The sequence below is a fragment of the Plecotus auritus genome (assembly GCF_963455305.1).
Source record: "Plecotus auritus genome assembly, chromosome: 7".
Taxonomy (NCBI): Eukaryota; Metazoa; Chordata; class Mammalia; order Chiroptera; family Vespertilionidae; genus Plecotus; species Plecotus auritus.
The window spans coordinates 136,852,207-136,868,407 of NC_137774.1; the positions used below are offsets into that span (position 1 = coordinate 136,852,207).

At 47.1% G+C, this 16,201-nt stretch overlaps 1 protein-coding gene across 1 annotated transcript; it reads left to right on the top strand.

Moving 5' to 3' along the window:
- The first annotated feature begins 541 nt into the window (after positions 1-541).
- ENC1 (ectodermal-neural cortex 1) lies at positions 542-10,837 on the top strand. The gene is made up of 3 exons (XM_080682786.1): positions 542-975; positions 4,837-6,651; positions 10,702-10,837. The coding sequence occupies exon 2, from the start codon at positions 4,850-4,852 to the stop codon at positions 6,617-6,619; it is 1,770 nt and encodes a 589-aa protein (XP_080538912.1). The 5' UTR covers positions 542-975; positions 4,837-4,849; the 3' UTR covers positions 6,620-6,651; positions 10,702-10,837.
- Positions 10,838-16,201: the final 5,364 nt, after the last annotated feature.

The window sequence follows — 16,201 nt, forward strand, 5'->3', positions numbered from 1 at the left end:
TTCTCACGCCACCGTCCTCCCTCCGGGTGTCCCATCCCGCGCGCGGACTGTGCGCGCCCAGGGCGCGTGCCGCGGGCCCCCGGTCGCTCCTCGCCACCCTTTCTAGAGCATCTCGGGGGCTCCAGCAGCGCGGAACGCACAGCCCGGGGCTGCACTCCCCTGCCGAGGGTCCCTCAGCTTCGGGTCTATCCATTAAACGGGCTGGGCCAAGGTGGCTCAGACACTCTGACCCGGGAAAACTTTTCACTCGCGGTCCCCGAGGGTTGCAGCTGCTCGCTAATGGCTGAGATACGGCGTCCGCTTTGTCTCCACTCTCCGCAGTCCCCCACCCCCGCTTCCTTTCTCGATTAACTCCCCCGACACGCTCTTCTCCAGCTTTCTCCTCCACCACCTCCTCCCCTCCTCCTCCTCCTCCACCTCCGAAGGCTGCCTTCAAGCGTTTCCTCCCTCCCTCTCCTGGTGTCACTCACAGCATACCCACCCTCTCCCCTCCCCGCCCCTCCGCACCGCCCCACTTATAGCCGGCGCACCGCGGCCCGGCGCAGACTGCTCGGGCAGCCGGAGAGGCGGCGCGGCTGGTCGGTGCGGAGACCCAGTCCAGACGCCAGGCGGCTGCCGGCGCGCTAGGCGCTTTCTAGCTCCCTCCCCCAAGTGCACAGCCCGCCTCCTTCCGCGGCGCCTGCAGCCGCGGGCTTGCTCTCCCCTCCCGAGATTCGCTCCGGGAGACGCTCCGTGGGTCGCGGACACAGAGTCCGCGGCGTGGGGATCGCGAGGCCGAGGCGAACCGCCAGCGGTAGCCGGCCCGAGCCAGCGCCCCGGGCGCGTTCCTCTCACGGCCGGCGCCCGGTACGCAGTCCTTTCGCCCGGGCAATCGCTACCGCTCCCCGGCGCTGAGACGTCCGCTTCGTCGCCTCCCCGCCCGGTGACCGAGGCCAGAACCCAGCTAGTTGTTCACTGAGGCCGGTCGTCACTGCTGTAAGTTTCCCCCACTGCCCCGGACCTGTTGCGGGCTCCGCGGGTTTCAGGACACGCTTGGCCTGTGGGGGTGTGTTCGCGAGGGGTGTGCGTAGCCCCCGAGTCCGGAGCTCCGACTTACGCGGAGATGGGGAGCTCTTGTTGGGGTGGAGACCTCCGTGTTTTCCGATGCCCTCCCACAACAAGCAGGAGCCGGGCACCGCCGGAAGGGCCTGCCCTTGGCGGCACAGCGCCCCGGAGAGCTGGTGGGGGATCGAGGAGCACCGCCTGGGAATGATGCCCCCCTCCCCCCGCCCTCGGAAAGCGGCGCTTCCCTGGGGGTGGATTTCCCGCTGCCTCGTACTTCCCAGTCTCAAGGGCCGAGCGCGCGGGATTGTTGGCCCACGTTGCGCCCTATCCGGCAGAGGGAACATTGGGGCCACGCGCAGACATCCCTCCTGAGGACACGTTCACTTTTGCGAAATGTCTAGGAAATGAATGAAAACTGACATTTTTTTTCCTGAAAAATTCATTTCTTCTCATGCAAGTACAGTATTTGGCCATTAGTGTAACATTGTTAGTTTCAAAGGCCAGGAATTGGTGGGCGGGGTGGAGGTGAACCATTGAACTTGTTGGGCTTGTAATTTGCTGTCGCTCTGAAACCCGGCCAGCCTGTTAAAGAGCATTGCGAGTGTTTTGAGTGTTTTAGGGGGTTGCATGGTGAAATGCTTTTCTTGTTAAAAGATCTTTTCATAATGTTGTTTCCAATAACGTAAGTGCCCCCCCCCCCCCCTTAAATCTGCTTAGTTTCTCCTTTGATTGCATTGAGATCAGGTTCAAAACCAAAAGAGATGTGAGGGGGACACACAGAATTGGAGGCAGAGAGCATAGGTAAGGAGCTTTAAGTGAACTGAAGTTACTGTATCTAGAAGCCCTTTTGATGTTCAGGGTAATAGCAGCCCTTTTCTCATCTTTGTAGGTGCAGGTTAAGTATATGTGTGCATTTTTTGGACACTTACTTGGCATGCAAATATTTCTCTGGGGGCTTAGAAAATGCCAGAAGGATGATTCATTTTAAGTTGAAGGTGTGCTTAGTGACTGTATAAATGATTCCTGATGGTATTTGGATGTTTGCTAATTTTAAACCAGAAAGCAACCTTTTCCATGGGTCTTCAAATACACCTTTTATTTTAATTCAAATATTGCTGCAAGAATATTGGGTTTTGATTGTGACATGTTTCTCCATCTGGATGTTATCCAAGATGACAGGCTAGGTTCTTCCTTCTGGCTTTAAGGGCCAACCAGGAAAATGCAGGTGCTTCAACACAGGATGCATAAAGATGCAGATCCTAAGGTCTTCTTCAGTTTTCTGAAGTGTGGGCCTGGTGGTGAGTCGTGTTTGACGTTATCAGGTATTTAATGCTCAGGGAAACGTGCTCTGGGCTCCTGGGATTCCTGCCCCAGGTGCTTCTGGTGTTTATGCACCTTGTAGAGGTCCCTCCTTCTTCAGCCCGAGCTGCATTTGTTCTTAGCCTGAATGGAGAAAGCTTTTGAGGTTGCTTTGGAAGTATTTGCTTTAAAAAACAAAGCTATAGCTACTCATTTGGCATTTTTGTAAGTTTTTATAGCATCTTTTGATCTTTAAATCTTCCTCAATGTGCTTCAGATGGAATGTACTAATTCAAATGACAAGCTACAGTGGTAGAGCTTCAGTGACACTAATAGATGTTTTAGCACTTCGGAAACCTGGTGCATTCACATAGGATCATACCCGTTGTTCTTTGCAGCATTGAGCACTGGTGAGAAAAAGGACTAGGCTTGTAGAGGCTTGGCTTGAGATGGGGGTGAAACTTGGCTCCTTACCATTTGTTATATCTAGGAGACTAATAGGATACTAATGGGTGTTTGTAAAGTCTTTGTAACACCAGAGCCTGGGACTTGGTTGCTTATTTTCCTCCACTAAGCCATGTTTATGCGTAATGAAAAGTTACATTCTGAAAATAAAGGAAAACAAGTTGCATCACCTAGTGCAGTGGTCGGCAAACTCATTAGTCAACAGAGCCAAATATCAACAGTACGACGATTGAAATTTCTTTTGAGAGCCACATTTTTTAAACTTAAACTTCTTCTAATGCCACTTCTTCAAAATAGACTCGCCCAGGCCGTGGTATTTTGTGGAAGAGCCAGACTCAAGGGGCCAAAGAGCCGCATGTGGCTCGCGAGCCCCAGTTTGCCGACCACTGACCTAGTGGTATGCTGCTTGTGTGTTAAGGGCAAGTTAGGCACCTGCTTTTGTTTTCTGTGACACAGGTGGACAGGGAAGTGCAGCTTAGTGTCTGTGGTAAGTTACTCATTTGCATTTATTCATAATTCCTGGGATATAAAGTAAACATAAATATCCGAATGGTTGAAGGAAATAAGCAGGCCATAGGTTTCAGCTGTGCTATAAGGACTGGCTGTTCTGAGCTTGGAAAATAGATACTGTAACCACCCAGTTTACTCTCCTGGGATAAACAACTTCCTTAGGAATCCTTTGACAGGCAGATGCTTAAAGCCTTTATTCCTTTGAAGTAAAAGAGAGGTAGAGTGTTGTGAGTGTGTGTGTGTGTGTGTGTGTGTGTGTGTGTGTGTTAAGCATGTGATTCAATTTTTGAAGATTGGTGATAGGGATTTCCTACATCTTTAGCCTACAATTTACTTACTGAGGTAAGCCAAAGATAGCATTAGATTCTGCTATAATTTCAATTTAGATACTGAGAAAAAGAACACTTTAGTTAGCAAATAAATTCTAGGGTGGCCCGAAATTAACAATGGCTGGCAAAATACACACGCATGCATAGTCTATGCACCTTACGTGTATGTATGTGTGTATTTTTTGATTTAGATAAGGCAGTGTTTGCATCTCGAACTCCCTATTTGCAGATGCCAGCATTAGCAGGTAATAAGAATGGTCCTGGTAATGCATTACTAAATCAAAAGAGGGGGGCAGATAGATCCTTTGTTCTTGCAACTGGTTTTCCAAGAATTGATATAAAGCAGGAAGAACAGAAAAACAGCACTCATGAGTATGCTAAAAAATATTCTTTATTTTATGTGCCTAAACCCTCATTTTGGAAGCTGTCCAGAGCAAGAAAGATGGGTGGTGATTGTGGTCAGAATCTATTCTGTGTTTTCACTAAAGCCTGCTGATCAATATATGGTAATGTGTCTATTAGGCCACTTTTAGGATTCTGTAGTGGTAGAGCTGTCTGATTGGAAATAACCTGTAACTTTAAATAAGGATCCTATCATTGGAGAAGTTGCCTAAGCCTGTGCCTTTAATGTTACATTTCCTACTTATTGTATATTGCAGGGAGACCGGATCTTACCAAAGGAATTCTTAATGGAATTAATTAGCAGGTATTTGTTTTACACATGGCTTTATGTTGCATAGGGCATTCTAGCTGGTGCCTCTCCTGGCGTTACGAGAGCTGGAGGCCTGGCATTTTAAGTGGCCTGCAGTGAATCAGCTGGACAGGGGCAGGGAGCTGTGAGAATGAGACCTCGCTTTTCCTGGCTATGCTGACATAAAATTCTCAAGGACTTCAATATCCTGAAAGTTGGCAGTCAGGTTTTCCAAGATGAACCTGCTTTCAAGCAGTGATTTTTTTTTTTTTAAAACAGTGTATGGTTCAAATAGCTCAACAGTATGGCTGTGAATGCCTCTCCTTATAGGTAGTTGTCTCTGACTTGGTACAGGAATGGCCATCCATGATTCAGAACAGGAGGCAGCAGAGCTAACAGCAAAAACAGTTCTGTTTCCTCTGTCCAAAAGGATCGCTACTTTGTTCTGCTGTTTTCCACATGGGGAGCACCCCTCAGTGGTTTTGTTTTGTTTTCCAGGAGTGGAAACAAAATGTCAGTCAGTGTGCATGAGAACCGCAAGTCCCGGGCCAGCAGCGGCTCCATTAACATCTACCTGTTCCACAAGTCTTCTTATGCCGACAGCGTCCTCACTCACCTGAACCTTCTTCGGCAGCAGCGCCTCTTCACCGATGTCCTTCTCCATGCGGGAAATAGGACCTTCCCTTGTCACCGGGCCGTGCTGGCTGCCTGCAGCCGCTACTTTGAAGCCATGTTCAGTGGCGGTCTGAAGGAGAGCCAGGACAGCGAAGTCAATTTCGACAACTCCATCCACCCAGAAGTCTTGGAGCTGCTTCTCGACTATGCGTACTCCTCCCGGGTCATCATCAATGAAGAAAACGCAGAATCGCTCCTGGAAGCTGGCGACATGCTGGAGTTTCAAGACATCCGGGATGCCTGTGCCGAGTTCCTGGAAAAGAACCTGCATCCCACCAACTGCCTGGGCATGCTGCTGCTGTCCGACGCGCACCAGTGCACCAAGCTCTACGAGCTCTCCTGGAGAATGTGTCTCAGCAATTTCCAAACCATCCGGAAGAACGAAGACTTCCTCCAGCTGCCCCAGGACATGGTAGTGCAGCTCTTGTCCAGCGAAGAGCTGGAGACGGAAGATGAAAGGCTCGTGTACGAGTCTGCAATTAACTGGATCAGCTACGACCTGAAGAAGCGCTACTGCTACCTCCCGGAGCTGCTGCAGACAGTGAGGCTGGCTCTCCTGCCAGCCATCTATCTCATGGAGAATGTGGCCATGGAGGAACTCATCACCAAGCAGAGGAAGAGCAAGGAGATTGTGGAAGAGGCCATCAGGTGCAAGCTGAAGATCCTGCAGAACGATGGCGTGGTGACCAGCCTCTGTGCCCGGCCTCGGAAGACTGGCCATGCCCTCTTCCTCTTGGGAGGGCAGACTTTCATGTGTGACAAGCTGTATCTAGTAGACCAGAAGGCCAAAGAGATCATTCCTAAGGCCGACATCCCCAGCCCAAGAAAAGAGTTCAGTGCGTGTGCCATTGGCTGCAAAGTGTACATTACTGGGGGCCGGGGGTCTGAAAACGGAGTCTCGAAAGATGTCTGGGTTTATGACACCCTGCATGAGGAGTGGTCCAAAGCCGCCCCCATGCTGGTAGCCAGGTTTGGCCATGGCTCTGCTGAACTGAAGCACTGCTTATATGTGGTCGGGGGGCACACGGCCGCAACTGGCTGCCTCCCAGCCTCCCCCTCAGTCTCTCTGAAGCAAGTAGAACATTATGACCCCACGACCAACAAATGGACCATGGTGGCTCCGCTCAGAGAAGGCGTCAGCAATGCAGCAGTAGTGAGCGCTAAGCTCAAGCTGTTTGCTTTCGGAGGTACCAGCGTCAGTCATGACAAGCTCCCCAAGGTCCAGTGTTATGATCAATGTGAAAACAGGTGGACGGTGCCGGCCACCTGTCCCCAGCCCTGGCGTTACACGGCAGCAGCTGTGCTGGGTAACCAGATTTTTATTATGGGGGGAGATACAGAGTTCTCCGCCTGCTCTGCTTATAAATTCAACAGTGAGACTTACCAGTGGACCAAGGTGGGAGACGTGACAGCAAAGCGCATGAGCTGTCACGCTGTGGCCTCCGGAAACAAACTCTACGTGGTGGGAGGATACTTTGGCATTCAGCGATGCAAAACTTTGGACTGCTACGATCCAACGTTGGATGTGTGGAACAGCATAACCACAGTCCCGTACTCCCTGATACCGACTGCGTTTGTCAGCACCTGGAAGCACCTGCCTTCTTAGACGCAGTACATCTTACAGAAAGGGAGCACGAGGTAAGAAGTCAGTGAAGCTGTAAGTATGCAGATAATTGAGGTAGCTGTGCAAGTTTGCATGTGGAGTGAGGCATGGTCCATATAGCCTATCCTATAGAAGTACTACAAAAACTATAAAAATAAAAGAACTTGTATCCCAGAACTTAAAACACTTGTATTGACCACAGCTGCACCCCGCCCCCCACTCTAACATATGTAAGCCAGTGGTTCTCAGCCTTTACTGAGCCTCAGCATCTCCCAAAGAGCTTTGCAAAAGCTGCCAGCCTAGAGACTTGGTTTCATGTGATCTGAGGGGAGCCCAGGAATCAGCATTTTAGAAAGTTTCCAGTGATTCCAGTGTACACCAGGTTGAGAAACCCTGACCTATGCTTATAATGCCAACTAGTATTTAGGGAGCCCTCGCTGTGTGTCTGGAGCTGGGCTGTGTTCACCAGGGTCATTTCATTTAATCCTCAAAGCAACCTTGTGAGATATTATTACTAGTGCCCTTCATAGATGAAAACACCTCATGCACACAGAGGTTAAGTTGCCCAAGGTCATAGAGCTTAGTAGGTGCAAGAATTGGTCCAGAAATGCGCCAGGCAGCCTGGCTCCAGAGGGTACTAACTCTGAAAGGCTGTTGTAAGAGCATTTTAACTCGAGCACTCAAGCATCATGCTGAACTGCCACTTCATAAACTTGACTCCATATCGGTGTCACCCCAGGAGATACTTGTTGATATGCATTTTGCTTCCTCAAACCCTTTCTGGAATGAAATATGGTTTAAAAAAAGTTGAATGCTTAAATTTATTCTTATTCTCTCCAAAAGCATTTATTAGGTTATTTAATTTTTTCCTCAAATTTGTTAACTCTGGAGGGAAATTTAGGTCTGCCCCTGTAAAAGGCTGCACCTGCATTGTGTGCGTTGGTCTGATGTGTGGACACTCTGAGCCATCTAAACTGGTCTTGCAGCAGCCTTTCAGAGTTAATCAGACAGGCTGACCCTATTGTCAGCGCCAACAAAAGTTGTGCTTCTGTGTCATATATCTGAGTACATAATGATTGTCTTGTGTACTTAAGAGTATATAATACTCTTGGCTCCAATAATTAATAGTCCTACACAGTTCAGTGTTCGCAAGCTAATGACCCTGTTGCTGCTGTTAGGCAGTCTTAGGATCAGCCCAGGAATGACTTCAGCAGGTCTGCGGGCAGCACAGAGCACAGTGTGTTGATTTGTTTTGGTGATTCCTGGGCTCATTCATTACAATTACTAATAATAGAATAAAATTAAAACGCTGCTTTGGAGGGACTACAATGAAAACTAAACTCCTTACTTGGAAACTTTTGGCTCTGTTTTCTCTAGCAGGTTTCACACCTTTGAAGGGAACTTTCAAAAGGAAAAAAAGAAGCTAGGGGTCGTGGCAACCTAAGCAAAGTGGGGTTTTGACTCATTTGTCTTCTTTCCTCATCTCTCACAGCTCATTTAAAAACACCATGAAAACTGGCCTCACTTTCACACTTAAATCTTTCTATTTATTTCATTTCTGCAGTTACCTCCTCCAGCCTATTCCAATTAGTAGCGTTCTTAGCAGTGTAATGTTTCCTCGGAATGAAACTCCTTCAGAGGCGCAGGAACAGCCAGGAGCCTCTCTGGGGAGCGACTTGGCTAACAGCGCCCCACACCAAACTGGTTTTTGCAGCCTTGCTGGCATCTCAGTAATCCTGAATAAACAAATGCTCTGAAAGTGGTTATTTCATTTGTGATACGAATGCATGACTCACCTCTAAAGCTAGTTTAAAGAACCTCCGAGGGTAAAGCATCAATTAACAGCACACTAAGTTGGGTGTTAGTCCAGAACCGATTCTGTTTGCACAGGGGAGCCATAAAAATTGCCAAATTGCCAGCGGTGGCGGTACTTCAAAATGCTAACTGGTGGAATGGTTGGCATCCTTGGAGCAAGGTAAGGAAGTTGAGGCAGAAAGAGATCACATGTGCATTCTGGTTCGGGTTCTATGCTGGAGTCTGGACCTTTCTGGATTTGGCTCCTTTGTCCAGTGAGTGGTTTGCATTATACTTCCCCTAAAATCTGTTCCCAGTTCAGGCTTGGGTAAATGGATAAATGGGGTGGGGGACCCGAAAATACCTAGCCCAGTGCCTGGCATATACCAGTATTCAGTGTTCAAGTCAATAGTCTTAGGTTTCTTTCCTCCCTTCCATTTATACCTCAGCTTGCAATGGAATTAGCTTTGTGTGTGGTGGGGAAATGAGGTGTCTTTGACTGTTATATTCTTGTTCTCTTTAGACTTCATTTTTGGCGCCTCATTTTCCTCAGCCCAGTGTATGCAAACACTTGAATTCATCCTATCCTGAAAATTTGAACCCTATCACACACTTCTGGTTCCAAAGAAATGGAGCAAATAGAGTGTTAGGTTCTACGTGAAATAACATCTTCTTCACCCTTGGTGCTACCAGCCAGAGAGTCCAGCATATAACAATGAAATTTGACAGGGCCAGGGTCACCTTTTGGCCTGATCAAAGCCACTCTTGCAGTTTCCCACAGGGAGGGTGTTGCTTTAAATTGCTAAAGGTTACTACACGCAGACAGCGTTAAAACGCTTAAGCTACATGGAGTGAAAAGAGGTGCTGTGTAGGTATCAGTCCACAGCCACAAAAACTTGGGGACATTTCTTTGCTCTCCAAATGGAGGTGTTAAAGGAATTAATACAGTATTAACAAAAAGTTTGCCCTGGTCTAAAAGCTCATCCATCAAGGAGATTTTAACTGACTCCTGCTGCTCTGACAATGGGTGGGATGGGCAAAAAGGAAATTACTTTTGATTAGTCTGCATTTTCATGGTGCTGTGTGGCCCCAACCTGAGAGCATTTAGATTTTGCTTTGTTTTGTTTCTTCCTTTTTTAGAGTTTTCCTTTTCTTTTGGTAGTTTCTCTCCCCCTCCCCGCCCCCCCAGTAGGCAACATCTTGACATTTTATATTATTTCAAGATACATTCTTTTGGCCTAACGTTGATATATAGATTATAAGGAGGTGAGGGTAGGGGCATGACACTGTAGTCTAAAGAATGCCTTGAAAGCTTGAATCACTGTTATGAAACTGCCTAAAGAAACAGCTAAAGAAATGAATCAGAGCCCTGAACACACAAAAGCAAGAAGAATTCAAGAGTGGCCCCTCCTGAGTTCTCTTTGTCAATAGAGTGATAGCAGTTGGGATGTGGATTCCTACCAGGGCTGGAAATGTGCTTCATGAGGGTGAACGTGTGAAAGACGCACCATTTGCAAAATTTCCCTGTATCACATTAGACATAGACGAATGGGGAGGGTGCGTGGTGTGAGTAAATGCCAGCTCCCACGAAAAGTGCAGCCTTCATGGTTGTGGCACCATGAATTTGTATTCACACTTGGCGTTGGTAGATTCCGTAGGTAATAACACTGCATACCATAGCTGGTGCCTCCCAAGTGTGGACTGATGCATTTTGAGAATAAACTCCAGGCTTGGGCTATTGAAGCCAGGGATGTTGTCATACGAAAGGAAGCGAGACTGATTTCTGCCATAATGAATAGCACAGATGCATTTAAATGAGAGGATTAATACGTCTGCTGTCTATATGGTGAATAAATTGCATTTGGAATCCTTTACGGTAAATGGGCAAAGGAAGGTTTGCACAGGAATCTTGACCCTCTGGCGATTGCTGCACAGTGGCTCTGCTTTGCCACGGAGAGGAATTGCAGGTGTTGGATGCAGAAGATGGCAACTGATAGCAGCACCTAGACGTATAGGTTTGAATTTGAACGTATATGTTTAGGAAAGAAGTGGAGGCCCTTCTGTGGGGACCCCATTGTGTCTGTCGGGCCAGCCATGCATACATGCATGCATGCATACGTGTGTGTGTGCATTTATAACAAGCACTTCACATATCTTTGCACGGTTTCTACTAAACATGTAATTAAGACCTTTAGAAGCAATATTGACCAGCTCTGTCCTGAGTTTTAATTTAATTTATTTATTTTTTCAGATTTTGAGGTTACTAACAAAAATCTTTCCCTCTTTTTTAGCTCAAGAAATGATTTCTGTTTTGGAGAGGCCAAATTTAATGAAGAGAAAGGGAAAAAAAAAAGGAAAAGAAGTTGCTACAAGACCTGGATTGTACGATTGGCTGCACCTTGTAAATGCTCTAACTGGACATGAAGGAAGGGGGTGGGGGAAGGGTGGGATTTTCAGTGCAAGTAGCACATGGTTTAAATATGAATGAATGAACCTGTGATCTAGTCCTTGTCTTGTAATTGTGGATTAATGTCAGCATTAATCAGCCCCTCAAAGGGAGAGAAAAGCCGGGCCCTTTCCCTTGCTGTACCATATTCAGCATTTGATTTCCATGGGCTCCACCATTTATGTGTAAAATTTGAAATGGTTGTCACCTCTCTCTGAGGAGCAAGCTTGAAGCCTCCTCGCCAGCTGCTGTTGGAGATTGAAAGCCCGACTGTAGGGCCGGGAGGGAAGCTGGTGCTGGCTGCAGAGAGGAGCCCTGGGCTCCACCAGTCTCGGAGGGGTTGTGCCCCCGCCCAGGAAGGTTCTGAACAATGGGGGCATTGTTGGTAGCTGTTTGGTAGACGATCTTTTCTATTTATAAGTGACTTTAAACTTTCCCTGGGCTGGTAAGAAATGTGTTATAGATTTAGCTATTTATTGTTTGATGCCTGCATGCTGAAACAATGCTTACAGTTGTGTTCACGTGTATGGACATGTATGATGGTTGTATGTTTTGCACAATTTTTGTGGCTGTTGTGATGTGCTCTGCTGCACAAAAAGGAAAACTTTGGAGTTACAGTTTGCAATATAACTGGAGGGTGGGATGGGAAGGGGAGGGGTTTTGTAAATGTCAAGACAGGGAAGGCTTACAAAACAGAAACTTAAATTACACCCAGGAGGTAGGGAAGGCATGGAGGTCACATTTCTTAGACTCGTCAACTTCTCATTGGGTCTCATGGGCTCTGGGCATGCTGATGGCTCCTGGGGCGAGGGAAGGCTTCTTTCTGCCCCCTTTCTTCCCACCTGAGTCACCTCCTTCAGTCTCGGCTACTGAAATTTGGAAAGGACCAAATCGCTTTGCAGGTTTTTTTTTTTTTTTCCTTTGTGTAATATCCTGAAGTCCTGGAAAATTCTATGGAATAGTTCTGTATATAGGGCACAGGTAAAGACATAGTCCAAAGTTTATATATTTATTTATTTATTACCCTGCAAGAAGGCTTTGCCATAACCACAGTTAATGGGGGAAAGACTGCATTATCACAGACATAAATTAATTCAGTCACCCAATTTGCTGGACCTGGATTCGTTGTTATTCTTGCTGTACAATTTAGCAAGTGTGACAAGTTCTCCAAGACAATGTGAACATTAGTACAATGTATGCCCTAGTGCTCACCTGCAGGTAAGTCTCTGAAAGAACTCTTTGGTGCACAAAACCGACACATTTGGTCACAAAACACCAAAGAATTGTGAGCAGTGGCCGCTGTTGAGATTTTCCGGGATAGTTGGGAATTGGTTGTGAATACATTCTTTGCTAGTTTGTGGGCTTGTTTACTAAACTAAACATATGCTGTGATTGGTGTTAGTATTAGACTCAAAGAGGCACTTCCTCAGAGGTGTCTGGGGAAGACCAGAGTTTGTAACTCTGGCACTGCTTTCATTGATGTTCCTCACATTACTATACTTTAGAAAATAAGGTTTAAGACTGATAACAACCCTTTACATTGTGAGTGTGTGTGCATTGTCTAATGACAGATAAATCCTTAACATTTCTCTGCACCTGAAAACTTTATACTAATTGTACATGTCCGTCCATGCCATGAGTACGTGGGCTATAGTTGGACCAAAATAAATGAGCCGTTGGAATAAAAGCATCACAGTACTTTCTGGCAGTCAGTCTTTCGCTCTTAGATGTGTTGTAAGCAATGCAAATGTCTAATTGTACAATGGCGGCATGCATAGTCGGGTGGCGTTATATTGTAGCAGTTACAGCTCTGTAGTTTATGATGCAAATAGGCTGAGATGTGTGTCACTGCATGGCTTCTGAAAGCAGGATGAATTTTCTACAGCTGTTTCAGAGTTGTGGTCTGTCCTTGAATCCTCTATTAATTACTGTGTGCGAGCCAGAGGGAGCCGTGGTGAGGGTGGGCCCCCAGCCTGCAGGGAACTTTCTGGACTCCCGCTCTTTGGATTGATGTAGGCATTGGGCTCACTACTTGACCATTCTCACCCTGTGAAACGTCCCACACTTTGAAGCAAATACAATTCACACCACAGTGCACACAAAAACCTTGGCATAAGACAGAGAAGGTTCTTCTCATTCTGTGGACGGGTTGCTGTGGAAACGGATAACAAAGGGCAGCCTTCCACTTCTGGTATAATTGTGTAGCCCCCTTTTCTCTGGGCTTGACACCTGTCTGAATAAGAGTGATTAGAGCTGAATAATATCCCTCTCGTGGCTATTGAGTATGTGGTTCACGTACAAAACTCTGTGTAAGTTGAAGAAGTGAAGTGTTCATATGTACTTGTTTCCTGCTACTACATTTTTGAGGTTTTGTAAAACTTATTTTTTTTTCACAATGTGAAACTGAAGGTCAAATAAATTATTAGAGATTTTCTCTTCATTGTGTGTGTGTATCTTTATTTGAATACGATATAATTTTAGCCATTGAAAATGTGCACCTTTTTTAGTTTAATCAAAAGGAGGATTATTTCAGATATTTTTTGAGTGTCCTTTATTTCACCATTAAGTCGCATACTTTTAGTAAAGCAGTTTTACACATTAAGTAATTAAAAACTTTCACCATTTAGGGTATTTCTTTAAGCAAGGCAAAATATGGGTTATTCATAGCTTAGAATATAAAAAGTCATGTACCATGCAGTATCAAGGCTGTACTTTATGTCAGAAGGAATTTAGTTTTTGTCTTCCTCGTGGGTTATATTTTGACGGGAGTTCAATCCTCTTTTCATCTGATCTTGCCTTAGAAATCATTTAAAGTAAGTGGAAATATGGATATATTATTTCCCCACAACAGCACAAAACCACCAGTTTAACCCTGTTGGTACACTTAGCTTCCTCCAAGTGGAAAGCCGCCATCCCATCTGGCTCAGCCTAAAGCTGATGAAGCCTCTGCCCCACCTCGTGATCGCTGTGTCACAGTGAGATCTCCTTTATCACATGGGTCAGACCCCTGGCTGTGCTAACGTGCTGAGTAACGTTGGGCATAATCTTTTTCGGGTAGAAAAGAAACTACCTAATTAGAACTCAGGGAGAGCTCACAAGTAGGCTTAGTGCAAGTAAGGCCTTGGGACTTTGGCCAAGAAGCCTGACAGATGCCTCAGGTTTTACCGAAGCCTCGCTGAGTTCCGTGTTGGGTGAGGCTGGCCTGGAGCCAAGCCTTGGGAATACATGTCCTCAGACCTCAAGCGCATGATGCTGAGGACCCATGGGAACCCTGTCGGTGACACCACGTATGACACCATGTGATGGGGAAGAAGGGAGAGTGTGTTGGGACTCGGACCCTCGGATGTTCAGGAAAAGCTTTGATGTTATTTCTCAGAAGGACAGAATGATTCATGTAGAGACCATTGGGAACCAACCTTTCATTCCCTGGAGTTCTTTTTCTTTGTCATCGCCACTGAAACATGTAGACAGATGGAAGGAAAGAAGATACTTCAAATTCTTAGTTTCCATTCATTTGGACATTTTATTTAATTCAGACAGATCACCCAAACAGTGCCTGTGTTAGTTTGGATTGCCTTCAGCTGCACGTAGTAGAAAGCTGGCCATGGTGGCTTAACCACAGTGGGGAAACGGTTTGGAGGCTGGCGGTCCAGGGCTGCGGCAGGACCCCGAGTGGGCCATTGGGGGTCTGGGCTCTTCTTCCCACTTTGCCCTCCTGGACACGGGCCTTTGGTCTTCATGCCTGCAGGATGGCTGCTGTGCTTGGTGGTCTCCTTGTGCTTTCCAGGCAGTGAGGATGGAGACAGACAAAAGGGAAAAGGCATGTGCCAGATGAAGCCCATTTTGGGGGGACAATAATAGTTTTCCCAAAAGGCCCACTTAGGAGACTTCCCATTATCTCTCATTGTCCAGAACTAAGCCACATGAACTTCCAAAGAAATAAGGGAGACTGAGGAAAATGGGGCCCATTGCCACCTCACACGAAACTGATTTTGTAAGGACAAAAGGGAGAACATATGTTGGATGGGCAACTGCTGCATAGGGTCTGTGATGGTGGATAATCAGAGGGTCATCCTATATAATAAAAGCCTAGGTGGTGCCATGCCCTTGCGTGACATCATCACAAGTTGGCTGCCACAAGATGGCCACCACAAGATGGCCGCATGCACAGTGGAGGTGGGGCCTGGTGGCTGCTCCACGCAGTGAGGCCTGGGGGTCCCGTGGCTCTGTGTGGTGCAGAGGAGGCTGGTCTCAGCAACTCCACCACCTCGCGTGGAGGAGGCGGGTCCTGGTGGAGGAGGCAGGTCGTGGCAGGGGAGGGCAGTTGTGGGCGATCAGGCTGGCAGGGGAGGGCAATTGGGGGCAATCAGGCCAGCAGGGGAGCAGTTAGGCATCAATCAGACCAGCAGGGGAGCAGTTAGGGGGCGATCAGGCTGGCAGGCAGAAGCAGTTAGGGGCAATCAGGCAAGCAGGCAGGCGAGCAGTTAGGAGCCAGTGGTCCCGGATTGTGAGAAGGATGTCTGACTGCCGATCCACAGGGATCGGGCCTAAACTGGCAGTTGGACATTCCCTGAGGGGTCCCAGATTGCAGAGGGTGCAGGCCGGGTTGAGGGACACCACCCCCCCTGCTGCACGAGTTTTGTGCACTGGGCCTCTAGTTTTCAATAATAGCCCTGTCGATGGAGTGCTCTAGACTATTCTAAGGACATGCTTTACAATCTCATTTAATTCTCACAACCAGTGGAGGTAAGGATAGAGAAGTTTCTTAGCATCTCTGAGCCTCAGCTTCTGTAAAATAAGGATAATTAATATTCTCTATCTAATAGAAAGATTTAATAATATCATAAATTTAAGAGGAAGCACCAAACTCAGTGCCTGGCACATAATGGGTTTTCAGTAATTTTCAGCTGTCATTTTTTAAACATGGGGAGAAATACTCCCAATATATCTAAATCTGAGTATTTATTCTGTGGGAGGGATTGTGTTAAAAGTCTGTATGCCCATTGCCTTACTTCATCCTCACGGCAACTTTAGGAGAGCCGGCATGAGTATTAGCCCCATTTTGTAGATGAAGAAACAGATTTTGAGAGATTATTATTTCCCAAAGAGTGGTGGAACTGGATTTCCAGGCATGCTCTCTGACTTGCCCCTCTCAGTCCAGGAATGTGGAGGAAGGTGATTCATGGGGCAGAGGCTGACTGTGGGAACCTGAGCTGCTGTCCGTTGTGTCTGTGAAGACTGAACTTCATTGAGAAGGTCCGAGGAGGCCCGCAGCTGGTGAGCCCCACCCCGGACACCAGGATTAAAGAAGCACATGGAAAGAGTCCATTCAGCAACTCAAAATG

Bases quoted from the DNA above. Each gene is read 5' to 3' on its own strand.
- ENC1 (XM_080682786.1), top strand. From the start codon at position 4,850: ATGTCAGTCAGTGTGCATGAGAACCGCAAGTCCCGGGCCAGCAGCGGC.